Here is a 26,340-nt window from a genome sequence, read left to right on the forward strand (position 1 = left end):
CTCTCGTGTTCCCGGGGACTATGTCACGCCAGTAATGACTGAACTGCAGTGAACTATGCATCAATTTGTTGCTAATTCATTGAGAAACACGGTCGTGAAAGTTTCATGTTGATATCTTTCATAGAGTTGCCATTATTGGCTAAATAGCTTGGAAAATTATAGCTTTTCCCCGTAATTTGATCGTTGACTAGCCAAAACGGAGTCAAATATGTATTGACCTAGGATAAAAAATATAGGTACCACCAGTCGCGAATACTCGTAAAGAGCAATCGACTGGTCTTTGTTGGGAAGCGCTACGACGCTTAGTTTCGAAACGCCAGGAGGTCGGACCCCCCCCCCCCCCCAGACCGCGTTACGAAAAATGCCCTGCCAGGGCGAGGGTTATAATAACACGATCTAGGCGTCCAAAAAAGGGATGTCATATTGATATGCAACGTAGCATTTAATGAGCGGCTTGGTAATAGTTAGATTGTCCTGGAGTGACTCAATTCAGTTATCTTCTGGAACACTTGCAAGCTATATATTAAAAAATATCTAGGCGCGTCCAGTGAATGTTGGAAGGTATTGGAAAGTAATTACACACAGCGACTATTTTCTATTAAGATCATGACGTTAAGTGTGTAAAATAACAAATGCAATAGCGATTGAAATGAACATTTTTTGTAGGTTCACAAGTGAACAAGAGGTGCCTGGTGGATCATAGGTGGACCCCGGAAAAGAAAGGGAGATCGATTTCACCTGCCAACTTCGGTACCCTGACGCCATCACATTATTAGACTATTGCCAACACGTTTTCGTGATATCACCAACGAAGAAACCGATTTATGTTGCATTTTGTGTGCTTCCTAATTCGATTACCTGTATCCGCCTTTTATTTTTCGAAATGGTTATATTTATGATTCATGTTAATAATTGGTTCATTCTGCATCGATCGGCAGTAATTATTTCAAAATTGGTTTAAAAAAACATGGTCGTGGTGAGCAGTTGAAAAATGTTGTATCATTTGCAGTTTTTACCTCCCCCTAATACCCCCTATTTGTTTTTTGTTTTTACTTTTCTTTTTTTTTCAAAATTTAGATCACGCGAAGCATAACCGCATACCGCTTAAAGTTTGAAAAAATCGGCCGGATAGATCTCGAGATAGCAAGGGGGTCCTAAACAGCCCCCTTACCACTAGGGGTAGCCAGGAGCCTGCCACTAATAGGGTAAGTTGAAATCAGCTTCTAAAAACTACGCTGAGACTTTATGAAACGACAAACAGGTTTATCCAAGGAAAATGACCTTGACCTGATCTTCATGTGACCTGGACAGTGGCCACCCGACCTATAAAAAACTAGGTAGTTTATCACAAAGATGAGTGGAAATGACATTTGACAAGACAATAGCCATTTTCAAAGCGGTCGTCTGGCACAAGTTTTGCCACATTTGGTACGATCTGGTTAAAATAGGCTCAAATCATAGATGATTCTTATTAAAACCCTCGCCCCGTTGGGGGGGGGGCATTTTGCCCCCCTGTGGTTTTTTCTGAATAGCAAGAAAACGGCGGCGCCAAATTTTCAGTACCTTCCCGGGCATCAATTTTACACCTTCACACCAATTTTCAAGTCTTAGGTCACCTTAGGTCAGAAGTTATTGAGGTCAAACTGAGGTCATGTTCGAGCAAAAAACATGCAATCTTGAAACGCTCACCAAATCTACAGTTATCAAGCAATTTCAAAGTTCTTTATATGGTCTGGTAGACAAAAAGCAGTTCTACAAAACTGTTATCTCAAAATTTCAAAATTTTGGGTTTTTGACCCTCAAAAATTCAAAAAATTGAATTTTTTAGACAAACTAAAAAAATCAAAAAATTTCCAAATTTCGAAAAAAAAAACGGAATATATGTGATAGTCACTGCGCCCTTCTATATACATACCAAATTTCAGATCGATATCTCGTTTTTTTGGCCAAGTTATAGCGAAAAAAAACTGTTCAAAAATGATGACGTCAAATTTATGAACTCAATTATAGCGATTCTAGACCACGTACGGCAAAACAAAGACCACCATTGAACTCCCCGTGTCGAGCTGCATCGATTCGATACCCATTTTATGCAAAAATATCAACTTTGAAATTTGACCTAATTTGACCTGACCTTGACCTGACCTTGACCTGACCTTGACCAAAACGTGACCTAAGCTGGCCCCAAAGGCTGCCTGACCCACATAATCGCATTTGTCATGTAAAATGGACCATAAAACATGTCTCACACGACACTTTCATATTGTGACCCCCCAGTGACCTGACCTCTGTGACCTGACCTGGTATCAGTGACCTCAAATAGCAAAATATGTGTTTGAAGAACATTTCCCCATCGATGATTTTCAATTAAATGCATGTTACTCGATTTTACAACGCATTTCTTGAAACGCCTGTAAACGGTGAAAATTGGACCTTTGACCTGACCTGTGACGTCATCGGCTTGACCTAGGTCAATAAAATTGGGTCACAAGGTAGTTCCCTGATAGGGCTATCCAACACCGTTTGCCGCTTGTCCCTAGGTTGCGTGGTTCTCGAGATCTTAGGGGGGGGCAAAATGCCCCCCCCCCCAACGGGGCGCGCTGCTCGGCAGAGCCCAACGGGGCGCGGGTTAAGTACAGGGTGTCCCAGAAAAAAGTACCACATTTGTTTAGACAATATATTTTTTGTTATTCGGCACTAATGCTTTAAACGCATATCAAAAGCGAGCCAGTTCCATGGAGATTTATTTGCGCTACAAATGGACCATGCCACTCCTTCCTGTCACTCACACCGGCACATGTTCGAAGTGCCTGCCTTCTTGGGCCAGGCACCGCTCCGCCCTGCACCTGGCTTCCTCTGCGACCCGAGCACATGCGGAAGGTGGAATCGCGCGAATGGCCGCGCGAATCGCCCGTTTCAGTGTCGCTAGGTCTTCTGGTGCCTCCTGATACACCACACTTTTCAGATAACCCCACAGGTAAAAGTCGAAGGGCGTGAGGTCAGGAGAGTGCGGCGGCCAGGTCACCGCGGCCCGCCGGGAGATGACACGCCCCTCTAGACACTCGTGCAGCCAGGCCAAGTTGGCGCGTGATGTATGCGCCGTTGCGCCATCTTGCTGCAGCCATTGCTGGTTCAGGGTGTCCGCACAACTCGCTGTGAGTGCCCGCAAAAAGCGTTTAAGCATGGTAAGGTAGCGCCGGGAATTGACAGTGACCGTCTCGCCAGCACCATTTTCAAAAAAGAATGGGCCGATGATTCCCTGCGCGCTCAACGCGCACCACACAGTCACCTTCGGGGAATGCAGCGGAGCCTCGAGAACTTCCTCTGGTGGCCGTTCCGCCCAAAACCTGTAATTTTGGCGGTTCACTTGCCCGTTCAGATGAAAATGGGCCTCATCAGACCACCAAACACAAGACAAGAAGTTTGGGTTGTTTGTGCACTTTTCCAAAAACCATTTGCAAAATTGTTCCCTCTGCTCAAAATCCGCAGCAAACAGCTTTTGAGACACTTTAAGCTTAAAGGCAGATAAGGCGAGATCCTTCTTGAGAATCCTGTGAGTGGAGGACTTGCTGAGACCGACCCTAGACGCGAGGCGCCGCACCGACACTTTCGGCGTTTGACCAACCTGCTCTGCGACCTTTCGTATGGCCTCCTGGCTGCTATGTTTCATCTTGGGATGCACTAGTTGCTCAATTCATGGATGAGTGAGCGGCGCCATAGGAGATCCGCAAGTGGGTCGGGGCAGCGCAGGGGATGGGCCCCGTCACTGAGCCGACCATCGGATGCGCCCATTGTAAGAGCGTACCGGGCAGCGGAGCAAATCTCGGACCCACCTCAAAGGTAACCCCATCAATCAGCTTCCCACCCCTGCCGTCTCAATGACAGGGGGCGTATCTGAACGGTGGCGGCAGCGTAACCGTGAGGCGAGCCGGGACCGCGCCGTGAATAGGGGGTGGACGCACCTCCCAGACGGTCTGGCGCTCCTGCACCGCGCCCTCCCGGCTGGGGCCGGGCTCCCGGTGCCTGGCCGCACAGCGCTGGCCGTACATGAGCTCAGTGTTTACATAGTCAAGTCGCTTTATATGACCTTGTTTATAGTGAGTATTATTTGTGCACAGTGTTACATGATCTCTCACGTGACTATATACGATGTAGGGGTTGCCGGTAGCCATACTCAGGTCAAACCAATTAAGGTATTGCTATGAATAGAATCAATCTCAATTAGTTTATGTTTAATATCAAAGCGTCATCAAAGCCATCATCATTGCTTCAATGTTTCAATGCATTAACTCTCGCCCGTATTCGGGTGTTTTGCCAGCCGCGAACGTATGCCCGTATTCGGGTGTTTTGCCAGCCGCGAACGTATATAAGGGGAGAGGGGTCCGTTGGACCCCCCTTGCCGTTTGGCCCCTGATCGACCTACAGCTTCGCGGGAAGAAACAAGCGTGTTGCCCGTGAAAAGAGGAAGCCGATGATACCCAATTTTAACCCGGCAGTTGCTGGGGTATTTCGCCACCCACCGTTTGCTGGGGGGGGGGGCGTTAAACGCCCCCAGCCGAAAACTCGAGAACCAATAGGCGCAGCGAAACGCACGAGGCGGCAAACGAAAGAACGCGACGAGACGCTTCAGATGAGTACTTTAAAGTTGAATTTTGAGGTCACAGGTCGGGTCAAGGTCAGGTCAAACACCTAAAATCGGGCTTTCAGTAGCATGGACTTCAAGACTTCGCAATGGGCGCTTCTCGTCAGTAACTCTGTCAAAACGGTGCACAATCCATCATATAAGGCCTACAGGAGTGCCAGCTCCATGTAGGGGTCAGTCAAGCATAGGTCAGGGTCAAGGTCAGGTCAACCGGGTAGGCACATATCCCCGAAAATCAAAACTGATATTCGCAGCCTGTGACACATGTTTTATGGGTAATTTGGGGCGTAGAACACGATGGTGGCATTCATTTTATCATATGTGTACCTGTTTGGCTCAAAAAGCTCAATTTAAGAAATGCATGTATCATGGTCGTGAAGTAGTCACGAGAATTTGCCAAGATTCAGTTCAAGATTCTGGAAAATGCGGAACGATAATCAATAATCGAAGATAGCCATTTGATTGTTCATGGTATTGGCAGTCTAATGGCGTTTACGGCATGTCTGTATGTCTATTCTGTGATTTTATATGATTTTTGGAACATATGCCGTTTTTGGTTGAAAACTCAGAAATCATGACGTCACTAAAACCTCGATTTCTCAAAAATTTTCCGACCGATTTTTTTGAAACTTTGTCAAAATAAACTTCAATCAATTCCCTACAGGTACCCAAAATTTGGCGCGCCATTTTAATGCTATGGCCCGGCGAAAAAGTGGGGGCGTTTAACGCCCCCCCCCCCAGCAACTCGCGGGTTAAGACCCTAGGTTATTGGTTGACCTTGCAGGTCAGGTCAATAACCCAAAAGTCGGGAAAATTAGGCCCTGTTAGAACATCGTAAAAAGGTTGCAATGCGGCTTTCTCGGGGTGCTGATAACGAATTTGCTTATAGATATTGTTATTTGAGCTGGGACGGATTGCCTTTGCCCCCCCCCCCCTCCCCGACAGGACGTGGAAACTGCTAGACCTGAACTCAGATCGGCACGTAGGCAAGTTCAAGCTCAGATCGACACGTAGGGGACAGTGAGGAAAGATGGCTTCTCGGGTATTACGCCAAAGACTCTCTAGCGTTATATAATACTGAACGAGGCCGGTGTAAATAAATTTTCAAGGCCGAGGTCCTTACTGGATTTTTGAACGAGGCCGAAAGCCGAGTTAAAAAAAAAAACAGTAAGGACTGAGGTCTTGAAAATTTATCATTGGCCGAGTCTGGTATGTATTTTACTGTATGCCAACGATAAATTTATGTTCTGGACCGAAGCTATTAGCCGACTTAGGAACGAGACCATCCCAAAATATTGGCTTAAATGCATTCTGGTAATGCATTTTTGACCGTGCGTGGTCAATTTGCTTACACCAGTACTACACCCCTCCGGCTAATGTATTTGAATAGGCCAGGCATACAGTAATAAAGAAAACAAAACGGTCAGTTGTTTGTTGTTTCAATCAGTTGTTGTTTCATTTGTTTTTAAAAGAAGAAGCAAGGATTGTTTACTTATAAAAAATGTGCGTCTTCAGTGAAGTTAACGACGCGGATGGGCTTGTGCAATATGGGCTTCTGCTTGATTCATGTTATATATGACTTGTGATAGCATACGTATACGCAGTGATTGGGTGACTGTGCATCTTCTTTTTACACGTTTTTCCTATAATAGGCGGATCCAGGATTTCAAATAGAGAAATTTCAAATTGCTATGCACCGTACCATTTGCTGAGCGGTTTGGTAGTAGTTTGGTTGCCCTGGAGTGAACCAAATTGCATCATGTCGCATATCATTCGATTCGGCTGATCACCAGGAACACAATGACATCATTTTTTTTAGCTCTAGCATCATTATGTCCCAAGTTATTGGCAAAAAACGTCATTTGACCTAAGTTGACCTCATTTGACCTGACCCATGGATAAGTACACCAAACAAAGAAGCACCAAGTGAGCTGCTGTTAACCCTCGCCGGCACAGGCCATTTTGCGTCCTTCGACGGCACAAGGGGGGGGGAGGGTTGGTACGACCCCCCTCGCGTTTGGCCCCTGATCGAGCTAGAGCTTCGCGAAAAAAAACGAGCGTGTTGCCCGTCACGAGAGGAAGCCGATGATACCCAATTTTGGTCCTAGGTCATCGGGTGACCTTCCAGGTCAGGTCAATGACCCGAAAACCGGGAAAATCGGGACCTGTTATAAAGTCGTAAAGTGTGGCTGCTATGTGGTTTTCCGGGGTGCTGATCACGAATATCTTCACTTGAACTTAATTAATTAATTAAAGTTTACTTAATAATTAAGTAAAACAAGTACATTTAAGCAACCTAAAAAGTATATCATTCGACGCGCCTTGACGTGCTGAGTTCACTGGTGCTTTTCTTTTTGCTCTATCTTAATTAGATCAAAAGTTATAAGCGAAAACATTTGACCTATTTTAGCGAAATTTTTACATTTATATCCCCCACCCCCCCAAAAAAATATTGACCCAGAGCAACCAAATTTGCACAGGGGTGGGAACTCCAGGGGGCACACCTACCTACCAAATTTGGTGTTTCTAGTTGCCATAGGAGCCAATTGGGAGGGGGGTCGCATCGACCCCCCCCCCCCCTGCCAGGCCGTGTTATGAAAAATGCCCTGCGGACGAGGATATCCATTGTTTTGGTGACTAGCAGTCCTTCCTCCGTCAGGCTTGATGGATCCACTGTTACTTTGCGCGGTACTTTTAAGACATACTGTACAATGACGTAAGCTTTAAAACCTACCACGTGGAGGCTTGAGATCGTAAATAAATAAATATAGATAAATACCTAATAGTATATGGTCAAATAACTAGTCTAACGGTGACACACCCCCTCGCCAGTATTGGTGTTTTGACAGCCGCAAACGTATAAGGGCGGGATGATTCCGTTGGACCCCCTTGCCGTATCACCCCTGATCGAGCTAGAGCTTCGCGAAAAAAAGCAAGCGTGTTGCCCGTGACAAGAGGAAGCCGATGATACCCAATTTAAGGTCCTAGGTCATTGGTTGACCTTCCAGGCCAGGTCAATGGCCCAAAAGTCGGGAAAATCGGGACCAGTTAGGTCGTAAAGTGTGGCTGCTACGGGGCTATTCGGGGTTCTGATCACGAATATCATGTTAGTTTTTATCACAGATGATGTCTTCATGCTTTTAGGCCAGGTCGGGTCAGGTCACTTCAGGTCAACCAGTAGTGGTTTTGCCGGGTATTCGTAGTAGGTGTCAACCGCCTCTGACAGCTTCATAACACGTTACGATGGCACCAAAACTACTTCGTAAATGCTCATATGGTTGCTAAATTCGAATTAAGCTAAAAAAAAAACTAGCCTAGAAACATGTAAAAGTTAACCGAGCTCATTTAAGGTCAGTGACCTGACCTGAGCTTCAAGTGAACTTGACACCCACCCTAACGCATAGGAGCAATATCATATCACATCTTTGAACGCTTGAAACCACGAAAAGAGTGCAAACGCGCGGCTAATAGGAGACGACATACGCCGAATCGCGATTCCGGCCAAACATGGCCTCGAAAAGTAGGTCACAGGTCAAAGGTGATTTGCGTCAGGGTCATGAAATTGTCAGGGTAGGTTTAAAATTAATGAACGCGAGGGTAATGAAAGTTTCGTCGCGATCAGCGGGTTTTTACGCGAGTTATTTGCGAAAACCGAGAGGGGGCTGTTCGACCCCCCCCCCCCATACCGGCGAGGGCTTAGGGGGAGGGGCGTTTCTCACGGTTCTTCCTACCTAAGATCATTGTTAAGATCTGAAATGAGAAATCATAAATCATGGCTCACAGCAGGGCTGAAGCGTGAAATACGCAAGCATGGCTACTCAAGCTTGATCAGCTCAACGCTTTAAAAAAAGCAGTTCAGGCTCTACGCCGATGATGACAGCCTGGTCGGGTAGGTCGCGCCGCGACAGGATCCGTCTGCTTTGTGCGGCGCGGCACGGCGCGGCGGGAGGGAAGGCAGGCGATGCGTCTGAAAGGCGACGCTCGGACGTCCCGGGAATCACCTGTCACCATGCGGCGCGGCGGTCGGTCCCTCCGACCCTTCCCATTGTTACCTACCTGACTGTGGGTGCCGGTCCCCCGGAAGGGTCACTTTGGTATGCGAAATCTTCACTCGTTAATCGGACAGGAGGGGAGCAGTAGACATTCGATGGAGTAGGCGATTCGGGCGTAGGTCAGCCGGGCGTAGACATTCGATGGAGTAGGCGATTCGGGCGTAGGTCAGCCGGGCGTAGGTCAGCCGGGCGTAGACATTCGATGGAGTAGGCGATTCGGGCGTAGGTCAGCCGGGCGTAGGTCAGCCGGGCGTAGACATTCGATGGAGTAGGCGATTCGGGCGTAGGTCAGCCGGGCGTAGGTCAGCCGGGCGTAGACATTCGATGGAGTAGGCGATTCGGGCGTAGGTTAGCCGGGCGTAGGTCACCCGGGCGTAGAGATTCGATGGAGTAGGCGATTCGGGCGTAGGTCAGCCGGGCGTAGGTCACCCGGGCGTAGACATTCGATGGAGTAGGCGATTCGGGCGTAGGTCAGCCGGGCGTAGGTCACCCGGGCGTAGACATTCGATGGAGTAGGCAATTCGGGCGTAGGTCAGCCGGGCGTAGGTCACCCGGGCGTAGACATTTGATGGAGTAGGCGATTCGGGCGTAGGTCAGCCGGGCGTAGGTCACCCGGGCGTAGACATTCGATGGAGTAGGCAATTCGGGCGTAGGTCAGCCGGGCGTAGGCCACCCGGGCGTAGGTCACCCGGGCCTGAGCCGCTGGCTGGGGTCTGACTGAGCGAGTGACTGCAGTGCACCGGTACTCCTCTCTCTCTCTCTCTCTCTCTCTCTCTCTCTCTCTCTCTCTCTCTCTCTCTCTCTCTCTCTCTCTCTCTCTCTCTCTCTCTCTCTCTCTCTCTCTCTCTCTCTCTCTCTCTCTCTCTCTCTCTCTCTCTCTCTCTCTCTCTCTCTCTCTCTCTCTCTCTCTCTCTCTCTCTCTCTCTCTCTCTCTCTCTCTCTCTCTCTCTCTCTCTCTCTCTCTCTCTCTCTCTCTCTCTCCCCCGCTCTGCATCCCTCTGGACCGTCGCGGTGGCGCCGGTGTATCCCCCTCCCTCTCTCCCTCCCCGACACTGTAGCCTCCCGACATCGACCTGCGCCGTCGCCGTCGCGTCGCTTCCGACGACCGACGGCCGGCAGTGGGGCCGCGACGCCAGCGACGCACGCACCAGGTAAACGCGCGGCCGCCGCCGACGATCGGGAATGGCGCTAGTATTTTGGTGGTTAGCTGGATGGGGTTGAGGTGCGAGTGTGCTGATCGGTTAAATGGATCAGATAGCAGTTTGATATGTGTGACCGTCTGGCTATCGTTGTTGGTTTGTTTATCTGTCAGAGCATGTGTTCTTGTCTGACATGGCAGTTTTGGTAAAGTCTTTCTTTGCAAGGGGATGCCCCTTCTAAACAGCTATATGGCTGCAATAGTACATCCAAAGTCGGCTGTCACAACGCGGCGACAATGGAACTATTATGTCTGAAAACGACAAAACAGGGTATCGAAAGGTACTCGGTGGCATGCAGTTATAACCCACCTTGAAAATTGAGACATGTACCTAAACAAATAAACATTTTGCCTAGCAGAATCACATTACCGGTAAGATCCATTTCCAAAACGTATGGTGCTCGTCCCGGCACATCGGCCAGTACCACCCACCGAGTGTGACCCGACCCCCACAACAAAGTCTTCTTGGCCGGTAACCCCACTTATCTATTCGGTGTCATCATTTACAAAAATTCCAACAAGGCAAAAATGCGTACAACTTTGAAATATTCAAACTCATAAGGGGTCAGCAAAAAAAAAAACGATCATCCAAGATTCATCGTTTATAATTGCCACTGGCATGCTGTAAATGATGTCAAGGCGAAGCTAAACCGACCTAAGTTTATTTGTGAGAAAAAGTGGTCGATAGTAAGTATATTTTGGTGGACGTTTGTCCACATATGGTCGAAAATAGTCTCTTTTCGATTAGTCTAAGTTGAAATGAATGTCATTATTTTGTGTTAGTTGCCTATCGCACGAAAGTCCATGCTCTGTTAATATTAAGTCGTAGCCATAACGAAGGGACTCGCGGCGCTTTGCCCCACTGCAGGGTGAATAATGGATCGCAATTAGGTGGTGGCGTGTTACGTGTTGAGCGTTTACAGCGGCGACCCGCGTGTAATTGTGTGTCGACATTTCTGCAGGAGGGCGCGGCCGACGTCGGAGATGCCGGGAGGGGAGTCGGCCAAATACAGCTGCTTCTGTGGCCTCTCACAGGACGAGAAGAGGCGGAAATGGTTCGCAGGTGGGTCAGACATACAACGAGGGATAAATAGGACAATAGTATAGACACACATAATCTGGGCTGACTGAATGAATGCATGTTGCATGAGTTAAAGTACGGGTGTCAATGAGCGGTCGCAGTCATGAATGGGACAGAAACTAATTGAAATGTCTTATTTTTTACCTCGTGTCAAGAAAACAAACTTTTGGTTCTCGAGAGCAGCGATCTAATCCTCTAGCACGTTAACTTTGACAATTAGATTGCAGCGGCGAGCCACGCGATCCAACGATGGCACCTGTGCCACTTGAAAAGCGATGCCGGAACTTTGTTGATGGAGTCCTATGCATTTTAAGTATCACATCACCCTTGCTGGATGAAAGGCCGAGAGCGGATGATACGAGCTTTGGTATATTGCTAAGACCCTTGCTTCCACAAGTAAAATACCTATTGACGTTGGCTGTGATGGATGAACGTTGCTGACAAATATGTTATTGTTTCCAATCGCACAGGGTCTTTTTTCGATGCCCGAATGTGCCGAATGTATCGGACTCGTTCTTCGATTTTAGAAACACTTCATGGTGATTGCTGGGTTGACTGGTTCTTTTCATGTCAGATTTGATCATTTCTGTCCGTCCTTATGACATCGAGATAGTTTTAGATATTTAGTCCGCCCTGTTTCCGGCTTGACCCAAACGCAGTCGTGATCATTTGCATTGCTTAACACATGGAACGTATAGATAGTAGTAGCACATGGGAAGTATACGGAGTCAGTCCAGTTTAGAACGGAGAAGGGCAATGCCTAACCTTCCCGCGCAGAGGTATAGAGAAATGCACGATGACGCGGCAATGTCTATAAAAGAGCTGAGTTATTGTTATCTGAGGTTTAATTACGAACGCTGCATCACCATTAATTTTTTCTTCTTTCGATAAGTAACGTTTCCAGCACTACGACCTACTCCAAAAGCTCAGAGCATGTTCCCTGCTTTTTGGGCCTCGTCCAACAGAACTGACCGTTTTATTTCATGTCAGCCTGCTGCTTGGAAACAAATGGAGTATGTTGTCAGCTTGAATTATAGCCTCGACTGAGCAAACCGAGTGGACCATTCCGCTCGACCGTCGCCACTTGATCCGTCCTCCCGGATCGAGCCAACAGGTCGATCATACGTGTAAACCTGCGTGACCTGGGTGTCCGCAGTAGCGAACACAACGAAAACAGGCCGCCGATCTCCGCGTCAGAGCCCGATCAAAGTTTTATCCAACCGGCTGCCGTTCGCCGGCCACGATAACACCCGATGTGGCAGACATCACCCCATCTCCTCGGGCGCTGACGACGGTCTCTCAACGTATACCTCCAGCTCGAGTGACACACTCGCCCAAGTTGCCAGTGTCGCTGGAACGGATGACGCTGTTAGTGGAGCGATAGGGTAAAAAACATAGCAGCCGGATCTCTGTCGACTGCCGCAGCCGGATCTCTGTCGACTGCTGCAGCCGGTCGCCGGTCGCGACTCCCGTCCGGTCCGCGGCGCCAGAAGGGCAATCGATACGGCCTGTTCAGACGCTGACATCGGTGATGCTCGCGGTCCGCGGGTGACGGCCAATCGGGGCTTAAAGTCGAGCCAATCGCCGCGCTACGGGCAGGCCAATTGGTCTGCTGAGTCTCCCCGCTCAGCGGCGAATCTGCAGCGCAGTACCAGATCGCTCTGTCCGGTACCATCCGGTATAGGTCGCCGCGTTTTGCGCTTCAGGCTTGAGGCCTCAATCTCGGTGTATATCACCATCTTGATGTGCTGATTCCATGATGATTCTGCTTAGGTGGAGTATCCCTCATCTTCCTGTATCGTTGCAAAAGCAAAGTCGTATGTGAATCACCATTCACCATCCGTGATGTAGGTACCTAGTAGTCTAAATATCTTGGATTCTCGATCTTTGCACATAGAAGCTGGTTTTAGGATATTTCATAATTCACTTCACCTTACAGCCAAGTGGTGATAAATAAGCCCGGCGTCAATAACATCTTTGGCCATAAAAATGACCTACCAGGCAGTTAGTTGGGTCGTTCGTCTTCGTTTCATATAGTATGAAGCCGTTTTAACGAAAGTAATGTCGTCTTTACATTCACCGTCGCCGGATATGTCTTTCAGATGGATGCGTTTGAGACTTTGGAAATCCCCTCTGACTCATTCAGCTGCGAATTATAAAAAGTGGTATTTGAAAGATGCGTGAAGATGCCAACAATGAACATCAAGTGAGATCGTTTTCTATGAAAAACTATTGTACGTTTGTATGCAATAGCTCCACATCGTTCAAAGAAATATGTTACATAGCTGTGTTAGCAATTAGCATACCAAATTAATTGACCAAACATAACTACGGACTAAGGATGGGTGAAGCTTTCTATGCGGCTAAAAACCTGTTCCATTTGGTACGTACCAAGTCGCCAAGAATCCGATCACTGATCGAACAACTGTCATTACAACAACTGTCAACATGTCATATTGTGATCTGCGCGTTGTGCAATAGTCATTTGAACGTGACGATATGTGATTGTAGATGCATGCACTGTACTGGTACTGTAGCGCCTACCTACCTGTACATACGTTTTTTAATAATATGACGTGTGACGACGAAAAACCATGATTTAATGGATTTGTTACGAAATACATTCTGATTCTGATTCTGATTACTTGAAGCGCTGCGTTGTCGCGTCACCGTAGTGATGGTGCCTGTAACTCAATTGTGGTGTGTGTGAAGACGCGGGAGCTACATACATACAGACAGACAGAACGGTTTGATTGTACTCAATAGATCTCAGGTGAGACGTTTAATCAAAACATTTCAGGTTGTTCGGTTTAGTATGACACAAAGCACCAGCTTGTGACATTTTTTTATAAGTTTCTCACGAGCCCAGCTGCATAAGCCTTATTTTCATGATAACCAAAACCTCTTCAAGATTTCCGTCTCTGGGCCCGTTACGAGGAGTGTGGCCCTTCCATCGGAACGGGACGGGCTGCTGCGGATCCATAGCCGGTTAAGCTGCTTGTCAGTCGTCGTTGTGCGGCTGGCACCCTGCCCGGCGGCCGCTGGGGGCTGTTCGAGCCGCCCGAGTGGGCCCATCCGTGTGCCTCCTGCCAGCTGGGGCACCCGGAGACGGCCCGCAGGCGACGCGGCTGTATTTTACGGACTATCCTTAACACTTCCGGATCCGGACGAATAAAGAACGGATGAGCAAACGATTCACGGTTATCTGGTGTATAAATCATCCTATAAATTATAGTGAGAATGGTTGTTAGGATTATTTGCATATTTTCTCATATCTTTAGTGATTAAATAATGCGAAAAGGAAGGCGCTATTCGCATGTTGCATGTTGTTTCCAATATCTCATCAGATTTGCATATCTATTCATGATCGCTTATTTGTCATGTATTGCATTGTATTCGGCGAACAGCTGCACAAAAAGTGATGGGTAATGCAATCAGTCCAACGAACTGGTGGCTGTCGATAGAAAAAGGAGAGGTGGATGCAACTGTTGGTGACAAGGAAAGAATAGGAGAGAAAAGGGGACAGAGAGGGAGAGAGAATCGGCAAAAAAGAAAAGCAGGATAGGAGGCAGTATCAAAGTATGATTATGATACATTGTTCGTAGGCGCCATAATTACGGTCTACTACTACTTAGCATTGTTGTTTCAAATGAGGTAACTAGCAGATAATAGAGCCAGGCGTAGTGTGATAGCATCGTCTGCAAATTGCAGCTACTGTAAACGTTTTTTTTTTTTTTTTGACAATCCTGAACCTGTGAATAACATCAGTGAGACAGTGAGACTTTTGCATCAGTGAGACTCGTTCCAAGTGTCTCCAAACCATTGAATCCTCACTTCTACTCACCAAGGCTCGCAGTGCCTGCCGGGGCGGCGTCCGCAGTGTTGCCTCAGTGCCTTCACCGGAGTGATGGCGCCCGACGGAGGGGTGTTCCGGGCTGCCCTGATGTGATCTACATGCGTCCGACAGCGGTCGTCCCATATTTACAGTCACAATATTGGACGCTGTCCAATGGTCGTGTGCAGGTCCTGGTCCCGTTCCCTGGCGCCCCCGTGCTGGGACGAGGGGGACGGGAGTAAATGGGAAATAGTTTTCCCAGTGACTAAGGAGACGGGAAGGGTACTTTGGGTACTTCGATAGTTGGTCCGATATTTACATATTTTCGGTACTTTCAGTATGCCCTGCACATCGTGATTTATGCAGAAGAGTAGTAGTTGATGAGATCCAACTGCACATCATGCTTGAGCAAAGTGTAGTAAACAAGCCGTTCTAGCTTCTATTCATCGCTTGGCGAAGACCCGGGACCGTCAGTTGAAATCTGACGGCATTTAGCTAATTAGATTCGCTAGCAAAATGCGAAGGCGAACGTTTTTTGAAATAATGCGACAAACATTCTTAGAATGGGACACAATCAATGGTTGGCTCTGGCACAACTCTGGAATACTGCTTCCTTTTCAGAGCGTTAGTTACATATTTCATTTGGGAAGGAAGCAGTTCATACTTTTACCACATACCGAGATTATATATTATGCGATCTTTTGCTTTTGAATGCCCGCTGACTTGCATTTAAATACACCTTTACCTGGAGTTCAGTAATTCGTTAGAATAATATAAATAGTCAATACGAATGAAGCGCCTTGCTAAAAAAAAACGCGGGCGAAATGATGTCGCAAAGGCTAAAGGCCTGGATGATTGCAAGATTCTTGGACGTAGACAGGCGCAAATTGGAGCAGATTATAGTTTAGCTTGGCTATACTATGCTCAATGCTGCATATACAAATACAATATACATATGTTGTAGCTAAGCAGATTGTTCACGTTCATTTCGGCCGGCTCCATACATCAGTTCCTGATTGTGTTACCAAGACTGCCAGTAAAGTTCAGCGTGTCTAGAGTGGTTAATTTGCTCGCAACACTACCAGACTTTCGCTGTACCCGCGAGCACATCCATCCGCCAATCAAAAATTCACGAGACACGCCGCGTCTGACACCGACACGCCACGTTTGACACTGACACGCCACGTCTGACACTGACACGGTGTCTGTGTTTTCAGGTCGCTGCCCAATGTGCCACACCAAGACCAAGTACCCGCTCCGGCAGCAGGGCTCCTTCGACACCGCTACCGCTGAGCCGACCAGCGCCCGGGGCGGCGGCGGCGGCGGCGGCGGCGGCGGCGGGGGCGACAGACTGACCGGAAAGGGCCGCAGTCGCAGTGAGGAGCGACTACATGGCTGCCGGCTCACAGGTCAGGTCACGGGCCAGTGTCGTGTATCGGTCTGAGAGGCTTCAGGTGGTGTTAGAGGTCAGGGGCTGGCCAAGCCAGTAGAATGGTCACCTCACTGCTCAGGTCATATGAGTGCGCTTGTTCCCACTGCAGTGACAGGTATAGTTGTTGTTTTAGCCTTTTGGGTGTAAGGTTACCGCGACATTCCACCCCAGTCATTATCCCTGTCTACAGACTAATGTGTATTCCAGGATAGCAGCACAAAGAACCATGCGTGATTCATGCATGAGAACTTGATGGCAATTATGTGTCATACCCTCCTAACAGCCCGACAATTTGCATACACAAGCAGTTTTGGAATTTAATCAAGATGCCAACCACTTAGGAACGTCATATCGCCGTTAAATTGTCTATTCATAATGATTCATCAATCTGGCCAGCTGGTGTGTCTCAGCAGTCAGCATAATAATGCCACACAAACATGCATGTAACTGAGTGAGGGGCGCCAGCATGCCCAAGCAGAAATTCTATCAGCCGAATCTGGAACGGAGCATATATCATTCCGGCTCGTGGATCCGACCAGATCAGACTCCCGGCCTGGAGGTGATTTGTAAGATCCCAGAGGATCTAGCCCACTCAATTTCGCGCGCTGCTTTTGATGTCTGTAGCTCTGAAGAGCGTGCTTATGAAGTGGTTGATTTGGAACGTGTTTCTCCCTACGTTATTTTGACCGCATCCAGCTTGTTTCTTCCGGCAAGATATTTACATTCGGAATGGCTTTGCTAACGAGTGTCGCTTTCTGATATTTATACTAAGGGATTAATTCAGGATACAAACACTATTCAAAGCGATTCTTTCAAAGCGATTCAACATGATTATTAGCGCGACAATGTGCCATTTCTAGAAATCTCTGAAACCACATAAGCTCTACGATTTAGACAGTGCCCTTGATACGATATAGTAAGGCCTAGGTATTCAAAATACAGACAGCCTAGCCCTTTATGAATTCCGAAGAGTTGCACTGGTCAGTATGTTACATCTTGTCTACAGTTCATAATTCAGATTAAATAGGCTTACTACATTAAATACGGATTATTCGACAATTCTAATTGTGATTGGCTTAACCCTATTCCTGGCGGGCTCCGCCGGGACAAGAAACTGGCGGCGGGGCCGATTCGGCCCCCCCTTCAGATCTCAAAAACTACACATCGCAGCGACAAACGGCGAACGGTGTTTGATAGGTCGTTTAAAGACAACTTTTACATAAAACATTTTCAGGTCAGGTTAATATTGAGGTCACCAGAGGTCATCAACGATAAAATGTTTTGGAATTAGTTACCTATATAACTTTTAAACTAAGGAACATAGAGACATAAAACCCCAATACATTTTTTGTTGCTCTTGCCGAGGCGATGCGAAATAAGTATGTGATGACCTTCACAGGTCAATTTGAAATTTGACCTGAGGTCAAGGTCAGGTCATTCATCAATGAGGTTGTGGGGTATGGTCATGCTGCATACCAAACGACGCGCCTTGACCAGGCGAGCAGTTTGGTACCACTTACAAGTCTTTAGCACCATCATGTCGTGATTTATTGACAGAAAAACGATTTATGACGTCACATGACCTCAGATGACCTTTGCCGGTGCCCCTGTCAATTAGCGGCACCAGGATCATCACCGATGAGATAATCTTCCATAATACTGAAAGAATTGGGTGGTTTTGACTCGTTTACACGAAGCAGGAGGCGTTTCAATATTTTCCCATAGGCTTGCAATGTAAAGGTCACGAGTCTGGCCTGACCTCAGGTCACAGATATGAAAATTCTGAGATATACAAATTGCACATACTGGTACCCTCACTAAAGCCTGAAGAGAAGAAATTGATCGGTCAAAAACTCTAGCTCTGGCGTGATTGCAAACTTTTCTGAGGTAGGGTCACTAAACCACCTCTGGTGACCTGACCTGAGGTCAGATCAACTCAAAATTTTTAGAAATGTTGCGTAAAAGCCTTTTGAGAAAAGTCAGAAAATTTGAGCTTCCTAGCTCAAAGCGTTTGGGAGAAATAGCCAAAAAACCTCAGAGGGGGCTCCTGAGGCCCCCCCGCCAGGAATAGGGTTAAAGGCTTAAAGGGACCCTCCCACCTTAACATTAGATTTGAGTTGAGATAGCCAAAATGGGGTCCCTGGCTCACAATTACCGGTTTCGGCACTCACAACATCGAGAAATGCCTTAAATCAGAAATATTGAATTTCAAAATTGCAGCAATTTGATTCAGAGGGGCTAATGCATAGGAATACCCCTCTGAATGTGTGACGTCAGCGCAGATATCTAACGATTTTTAAATGTTTGACTAAAACGTTTTGTAGCACGAGGTGGTATATGCTGCTTTGCGCGCAACAAGTGCCGCACTTTCAGCTGCCAAACTATTGCTTCCAAATAAAGCCGCTAGGAACAGCGGAGATCCCAAAAAGTAAACAAAAGTAAAAGTCTAATATCTTGAAAACCGGTGAATATTTTTCGGTGAAATTTGGTTGATATTCGTTTTCGCTCTTTCTGAACCGAGCGACATCACTTTCATGCCAATTCATAAGCTTTTTTGAAGGTGGGAGGGTCCCTTTAATGCTTTACGCATAGGGGAGAGTGGGGTGGGTTGTATCAGTTTTTACTCCGAGACCCATAACCTCGTAACTATCCGTGATAAACTCATTATTTCCATACCATCCCCTTCCTTGATTCTTCTGCTTTTTTGTGCAAAGTAACTTTTCCGCTACCTCTACCAGTTTTTCTTCTACGGTCTCCCGAATAGAACAATGTTTTTGATACAACTTGCCCCATGGCTTGGGTGAGTTGTATCACATGGTGGGGTAATTTGTATCACTATTTCACGTTTCAGGGAGTCTGCTTGCTACTGGTTTTGAACATAACAACAACATTAAATGGGGTTAATACAATGTATAGTGTATACGTATGCTCAAAGGCTTCACTTTATTAGACCAAGCTTACGTCAATGCAATCCGAACGAAACATCAACAGACTAGACGCAAAAGTGGCCCGTTAAGAGCAAAGAAGCCAACGCATTGTGCCGAAATGGAACGAGCATTGACTAGCTACCTACAAACGCGAGCCAGGGCTTAGCTTTCGCGATCAAAAGCAACATACCCATACATACATACATACATACATGTTACAACATACCCCACCCGGCTCTGATACAACATGTACCTAGCCGCCATCTTGGAAAAAAACATCCTCGTGCTAAAAAACAGCGGACAGCTGGAGAAATCCGTTTTCACTCACGCAGCCTTAGAACCTACCCTCACCTCCGCTACGGAGATCTTTCAAATATCGTGCACATCTAAATGCCCAGAACACACATTTTCTTGCAACTTATTTTTTAGAATGACATTAAAAAAACATAAAATCGGCTCTCACCTCGAGACGCGTCCACTCAGCCACAAGACAGAACAGGGAAAGATGGCGCCCGGAAAACCTCGTCGGCTGGTCGTGTCGCGAGCGCCATCCATTGGATAAGTTTGGCACAATTCGCCCTGATACAACTTGGACATGATACAACTCTCCCCGCTCTAATCAAAAACATTCGGTGAATCTCAAATTTAAGTACTCAAGGCATATAAGTTACATATTTTACCATCGGCCTTCCCTTTCTGCTCATAAGAATAAAATGTTCCTGTTTAGACCAAATACCCAAAAGTTTTTTATGAAGGCAGTAATACCTCGCAGACGGGGAGAGTTCGAGCGCTGGCAGACTAAATGCAAACAGCTCTGCTATCTGCGTCAGTCGCCAAAGCACGCAGCAGCGAAGTTTGCGTTGGTTGGGTCAATGTTGAGCCTTTCACGGAACGTCAACGGTCCAAGTCGGTAAAACACACAGATCCGATGGAGCTGGCGAGAGGGGTGACAGAAAGAGAGAGAGAGAGAGAGAGAGAGAGAGAGAGAGAGAGAGAGAGAGAGAGAGAGAGAGAGAGAGGCGCCCTTCATTCTTTCATTGGGCCTATAGAAGCCCGCAGGCAGTTAACTTTTATTGGATAAGATATTCCTTCAGTAAAGCTACTGTTCCTTAGAAATTGAATGAAATAATTATACGTCATCCTATTACAATACAAGCTGTAGCATGAGCTTGTATTGCCAACAGTACAGTCATTTTTGAAGCGTATAAAATTGATGTGTAGCCAGTGGCGCCAGTGCGTCCTGAGATAAATTCTAGCCGGTTCTGTTGGAAATTGGAATTTCCACATTCTACCGTTCCCGGTATCACTGAATGTTCTTGACAGTGGCTGTCGGCGACATTTTCAATTATCGCTGCACTGATGAACACACTGTCCCGTGCCAGGAGCTGCGTACACGACACTCGGCCATCACTTCTGTGCGCATCATTGCCCACGACTGCGGCGATAACGGTCCAGCGTAATGTGTTCCCGCTACTGTGCCGGCGATAGTCCGCTATCAACGACTGAAATGGCCTGAGGCTGTCTACCCGAATCACCGACTGGTATTACCGACGACTAAGGCTGTCCCATGCCGCTGCCGGAACCTGGCTCTGGCTATCGGTAGCCGTCCAATACAATGCGCTGTCGTCCCTGATTCTGTGAGTGACATCCCATATTATCAACTGTTACGCCTGTGTTTATGGTTGGCCCGCGCTGTCATGACGGCACACCGTTAGTATGTCTCTGACAATCCCCGCACCACCGCTGTCTCTGTCTCTCAGTGACTGAATATGTGTTCCAGACGTGCCGCCGCCCCTGTACTCGCACCGCCCGCCGCGGCGAGACGCCAGCACAGAATGGCTGGACCCGGCGGCGCTGTCCACCAGCCCGCCGCCTCCGTACGCCACGGCGAGACACACGGTCAGTTCGTATCGCCCTATACTGACTGCCCCTCCCCACAGCTATAGACACAACGGTTAGTTCGCACCTCACTGCACCGCCCCTGCCCACAGCCTACTGTGTCAGCTACATAACTAAGTCTTCCTGGCTATATATTCTCGATTTATTCGACTCGACTCGATCTCGATATATTCTCGATTTAACGAGGTCGCACCAGAACACGTGAACGAATAGGTGCTTCAGATAAGTTGTTATTGTCTTATATTCAGAAGTGTTCAAGCTTGCTGCGCTCAACCCAGCATAAGCCCTCTCTGAATTGTTTTATAATTGTGAGGATTCCACGGGTCGCTCCGTTCTGAATAGCTAGACCACTTTACATTAAATGGGTTCGTGAACCAAGCCGCTCGCCGCTAGAGATTCAGAGGAAATTAGAATGGATGGATTACTTTGCCCGGTGGGCATTTCTTTCGCTCCGATGATGTTTCCAAATAGAATTTCGCGATTCCGGTCTTGCAAAGTCAGCGCCTTGATTGAACCGAACGTAGAGCGTCTGCCTTATGCAATGTAAAAACTCTGATCCACCTCAAAAAGTGTTCCAATGTGGTGGTGTTTGATTTGGTCCGCAGCGGCCGCCGCTACCGGCCTACCCCGATATGGGCGACAGCGGCCGGGGCAGTATTGCGGGACAGTCTACCGACCAGGCGGCGGCGATGGCGGCGACATCTATGGACGGCGCGGCGAACTGCCCCGACTGTCCGAGCTGCAATGACCTGGCCGCCGAGATGGAGCAGAGAGAGTATGAGAGGCGGCTGATGGAACAGTACTCGGACTCCAACGGACGCGTATGCACCTGCGCCAAGTGCCAGGTACGAGCTCCAATAGACATGGTTGGTAAATAGGTATATTCTGTGTACTGTGAAGGTAGGTATTTTTGCAGATAACTTTTCCATCAAGGCTATCATCGGCTATGTGTGGACTGGTAGACGAACTTAGTAATCTGACAATTTACCGGATCATTAATTTAGACTAACCTGAATGCCGGCTACTTGCTTCCAGACAAAGCTCAACTTAAAGGATAGGTACATCAAATTGCAGTTGATTAAAATAGTGATATATCCTGTTTTCGTGATGTATTGTATAGGTATCTAATCTACAAAAAAAAAAAAATGGTGCGCCTAGTAATAGGGCGAACCCCGTGAGAGGCACAAATGTAGGAAGATCTTTTGCTAGCCCAATAATACGGCTCTGTGCCTTGAAATTGCCTCGAAATGCCTTGTTTTGCCGTCACTGTTCACTGCTCTCACTGTTCCGTCTTTTGTTTGCGTCCGCCCGCCACCAATTCGTTCGGGTGTCGCGGAGAGTGTGTTTGTAAAACACCCGAACACTCTCGCGCTCAACTGGATCAATAGCGACCAAACCAACTGAGCGTCCCACATACGAGAAGGGACCGAAAACCGCCTCTACCACTTACGCTCCGCTGATATATTGAGCAGCTATGTTGCGGTGATAATTGTGTGGTAAAAATTCATCATCTGGCACGCAACACATTCAACATAACATGAATTGAGCTGGCAGAAAGGAGTCATAAATATTTAAGAAAAACATACACCGTATCCCGGGTGACCGTATACAGGTACGGATCATACATCATCAGCTTATCTTTGGGAGCAGATTTACACAGTCCTTCAGATTTAGTCCTTCAGAGGAGCATATTTACACAGACACCCTTCAATTATGGGATGATCAGAAAAGCTCATTATTAAGGATTAAATACGTACTTCTTTTAGAGCATATATTTCTTACTTTTGAAGACAGACAATAGATATAGGTACAAAGCCTTGTCGTGTGATGCATCAAAACAAGCATCCCGTTCAAGCCGACAAAGTCTAAACTATGAGTATGAGTCTGCTGTCGGAGTGTCATCAGCAGATTTTCAGTGGTCATCAATAGATCGGGTTAAATTGTGGAGCAGGAATCCGCCAGTTCACTGCTGATGGCGCAGTTTAGCTAATAGGCAATCCCATTCAATGAGAACCACAATCGGATCTGGCAAAATGTGAGCGTTTGAGTCGATTGTCACATTCAGCGAGGCATGGCTAATAATCAGGGCCAGTATCCTTTGGTTGACTTTTTCCTTTAATCAGCCGACTCGCTCGGCTGAATGTAAAAGACCGCCACGTGCGAACTAAAGCCACCGCGGGCGCAATCAGCGAATTCCACGGCGGCGGTCTATTTTCCGCCCCGTTTGCCGGCGGTCATTCTGCCGGCTGCTATCTGTGGGCTCCAACTATCACCCGGCGGCCGCGGGCAGCTGTGAAGCCGCCGACTGTCGGCCGGGTCGGCGGCGCCTTATCCGCGCCGTCGCCGCTCGTATTGCCGTCTTAACCCGGCCGCAAACGGTCCGCTATCAGCCGACCCAATGGTGGTCATTGACTGCTGCCGGCGCTCCTGCCGAGACCGATGGGCCGCCGCCCGGCCCGCGACCTTTGGCCGGCGACAGGCCGACGAGCGCCCACAGAGGTCACCGGGTCACCGACGCCCCGCGGCGTCCTCTCCCCGTGGGTGCACTGTCACGTGACACGGCCCGGTGCGCACTGTACGGCAGCGGAGCAGATTGAGCCAGACGGCACCGGACATCGCCACGCCGGTACTGCGTCTGTGTCAGAAGGTTCCCAGAAATAAATCTGGAGTGGAGTAATTTATTAGACTTACGAGCAGTTCTGAGCGTGATGCAATCAAAAGCCGTGAACAATTTTATATCACGGAACATGCTGGTTATAACCCGGCTTTATATTCCTATTTTTAATAGCCTCACAGGACTACGAACTCAACACACCTGCGCTCGACACCTCTCGCCTCCCCTCTCCCTGCCGGTTCTCACAACTGGCATTCATGGCCGACAAGATGGCCGCCTTTGTCGGGCGCCCGGGTCAACCGGGCCGGAAGGCTGGGCCGCCGCGGGTCCGGCCGACGAGGCGCGCCGCGGCCCGTGATAAATTGGCCCGCACCGCCCTGCCGAAGGATCACGGGCCGACCCGATATTGCCCGCATCCGGACGGTGCTGGGGGCGGTACAGAGGCACTGTTGCGCAGAGAAGCCACTTGTGGCGGCGCTCCCACTCTGCTAATGAGACCGACTTCTGTGCCATATGTCTTCGTGACTCGTGTTGCTTTTATCGTATGTCTTCGTGTTGCTTTTATCGCGCTTAGATAAGCCGTCCCTTAATTTGAAAGTGCAGTCGTCGTTCAGCGCAATGCCAGCGTTCAAGCTGAAAGATACCTACTTCTCGTTCGTAACCGAGAGCATTTGCGTTTTGAGCCAGGCGGTACAGCCTAATTTCAGGCGTTTCTAGTAACGCCATCTGTGGGCAGCGATATTAACTAAGCATCTACTGAACGGCCGTGTTGCGGTATATTGTGGCATTTGGCACATATGCTAAGTGTATGAGGATATCTACTACAATGTCATAGTCCATAATCTCGCAATATGAAGTGCCCATGATCCGAATTCCCGGAAGAATCGGAGCTGAATCCGCATCAGCGTTGGATGGATAGGGAAAACGGATCCGGCGTTCAAGCTCCGGCACGTGCTTTGAATGGAAGTCCGAGTTTGGCAATAGCTATCGAGCTCCCTACAGGGACCGCTAAGTGACACATGCATGCATTATGCAGTGCACAGGCATTGATACATTAAGTCATCCACTGCACTTACGTATCGGGAGCAGTTTAAAATAATGACAAATAAGCTATATGGACTGCAGTGGTAGCGGCGCTTCCTAACGACTTGTGTGACTAAACCGCCCGACCAAAGCACTGCATGGGTCAGGGGCATCCGACCATAAGGTAATAACGGCGCTTAGGCATTATGTTGAACGCTGGCTAACATGAGGGAACGGTCATTGTAAGCGGACGATGGGGCCACAGTCTGCACTGCTACAATGACCAACAAACCACGCAACAAAATTATTTGGGAGCGTCGCCTTAGTCGCAATAGTAAGTTTGCTGAAAAGAAACGGGAGAGGTGTTCCGTGCAATACCATCCAACAGCCAGCTAAGCTAGCCACGAAGCAGCATCTGGTCACCAAAGAACGCCAAGCGCCTTATTACGATTAACAGGTGGCCGAAAAGTTGTGTCATCGACAAAACTCAATTACCGGGTTTGTCTCATTGTTTAGCCGTCCCAGATGAAGTCAGTTTTTCAGTCTGCTCAATGACGAGGACTACGCGAACTAAAGCAGATACAACTGATGACTGCCGCCACGCCACTGAGGCTGACTCTCCGTTTCAGGAGCGGTTCCACGAGCTGTACCGCCAGATGAACGACGACAGCGCTCTACCGATGGCCACCCCAATGCTGATGCAGGACGTGCTCAGTGACGGCCTGGCCTTCTGCGTCATCCAGTGACTCGGTAAACATCATGGAATGGCGGCAGCGAGGTTACTGTCGGCCGCCACCGGCCAGCGCTTTTGACCGGAGAACTACCGACCGTCGAGCCCGAGAGGCGATGAGACTGCAAGGGAATTCTCTAGTGACGACTGCAGGGTGGTATGTGAAGCCGCTTGTATCGCATTCAGCGCCAATGTCGCCGAAAAGACGCGACAGTGCGCAAAGTAGCTTGTCACGGGCGTGGGTCGGGGGTATGTGGGGCTGTTTAATGGTATTATTGTCTGATCTGCGGGAGAGAGAGAGAGAGAGAGAGAGAGAGAGAGAGAGAGAGAGAGAGAGAGAGAGAGAGAGAGAGAGAGAGAGAGAGAGAGAGAGAGAGAGAGAGAGAGAGAGAGAGAGAGAGAGAGAGAGAGAGGCACACGCACAACAGATGGCAGTATGACCGGGTCACCGCTGGCCGAAGGTCACCATCCGACCCCTGCACGTTAGCTGTTAACTAACCGTCGTATCGTGTGCCGCATTCGATGTTCGGATTATTGTTTGAGGCGGGAGTGAGCACCAAGCATGTTCAATGTCAGATCGGGACAGTGAAAAGAAACACGTGACAACAGTCACGTATATACTTTGACCGAATCTCAAGTAGTGGCCAACACTTGCACGGGTTATTGCAGCTTAAGAAGCCCAACGTTAGTTCTAAATAGCTTATCTCCATATGCTAAAGTAATTGAAACATTTTGCGGCTTTAGCTTCATGAGCGTCTTTTTTTGGAAACTCTAGGACCGTATTGTCAGAAAGCGTTGGTACTGCGGCCACTGGCCACAATGGGTACACCTGTGTATGAGCTTACTAGCTGCGGCCGGCCCGATGCCAGAGCATCGTGCGCCGTGGCACAGTACTATCGGGCGGCGC

The 26,340-nt window shown here is 48.2% G+C and overlaps 1 protein-coding gene across 1 annotated transcript; it reads left to right on the forward strand.

The window, feature by feature from the left end:
• Window positions 1-9,730: 9,730 nt before the first annotated feature.
• Window positions 9,731-26,155, forward strand: LOC122379963 (transmembrane protein 121B-like). The gene is made up of 6 exons (XM_043362659.1): window positions 9,731-9,845; window positions 10,855-10,955; window positions 16,026-16,217; window positions 20,948-21,066; window positions 21,672-21,911; window positions 25,333-26,155. Exons 2-6 carry the CDS (start codon window positions 10,877-10,879, stop codon window positions 25,447-25,449), a joined length of 747 nt encoding a protein of 248 aa, XP_043218594.1. The 5' UTR covers window positions 9,731-9,845; window positions 10,855-10,876; the 3' UTR covers window positions 25,450-26,155.
• Window positions 26,156-26,340: the final 185 nt, after the last annotated feature.

The sequence above is a fragment of the Amphibalanus amphitrite genome, unplaced genomic scaffold (genome assembly GCF_019059575.1).
Source record: "Amphibalanus amphitrite isolate SeventyFive unplaced genomic scaffold, NRLGWU_Aamphi_draft 000087F_arrow, whole genome shotgun sequence".
NCBI lineage: Eukaryota > Metazoa > Arthropoda > Thecostraca > Balanomorpha > Balanidae > Amphibalanus > Amphibalanus amphitrite.

What these genes read in the sequence shown, in the direction of transcription:
- LOC122379963 (XM_043362659.1), top strand. Translation starts at nt 10,877, where the DNA reads ATGCCGGGAGGGGAGTCGGCCAAATACAGCTGCTTCTGTGGCCTCTCA. An exon ending in GAGGCGGAAATGGTTCGCAG is followed by an intron (nt 10,956 to 16,025) that starts GTGGGTCAGACA and finishes CTGTGTTTTCAG; the next exon opens with GTCGCTGCCCAATGTGCCAC. An exon ending in GCACCTGCGCCAAGTGCCAG is followed by an intron (nt 21,912 to 25,332) that starts GTACGAGCTCCA and finishes TCTCCGTTTCAG; the next exon opens with GAGCGGTTCCACGAGCTGTA.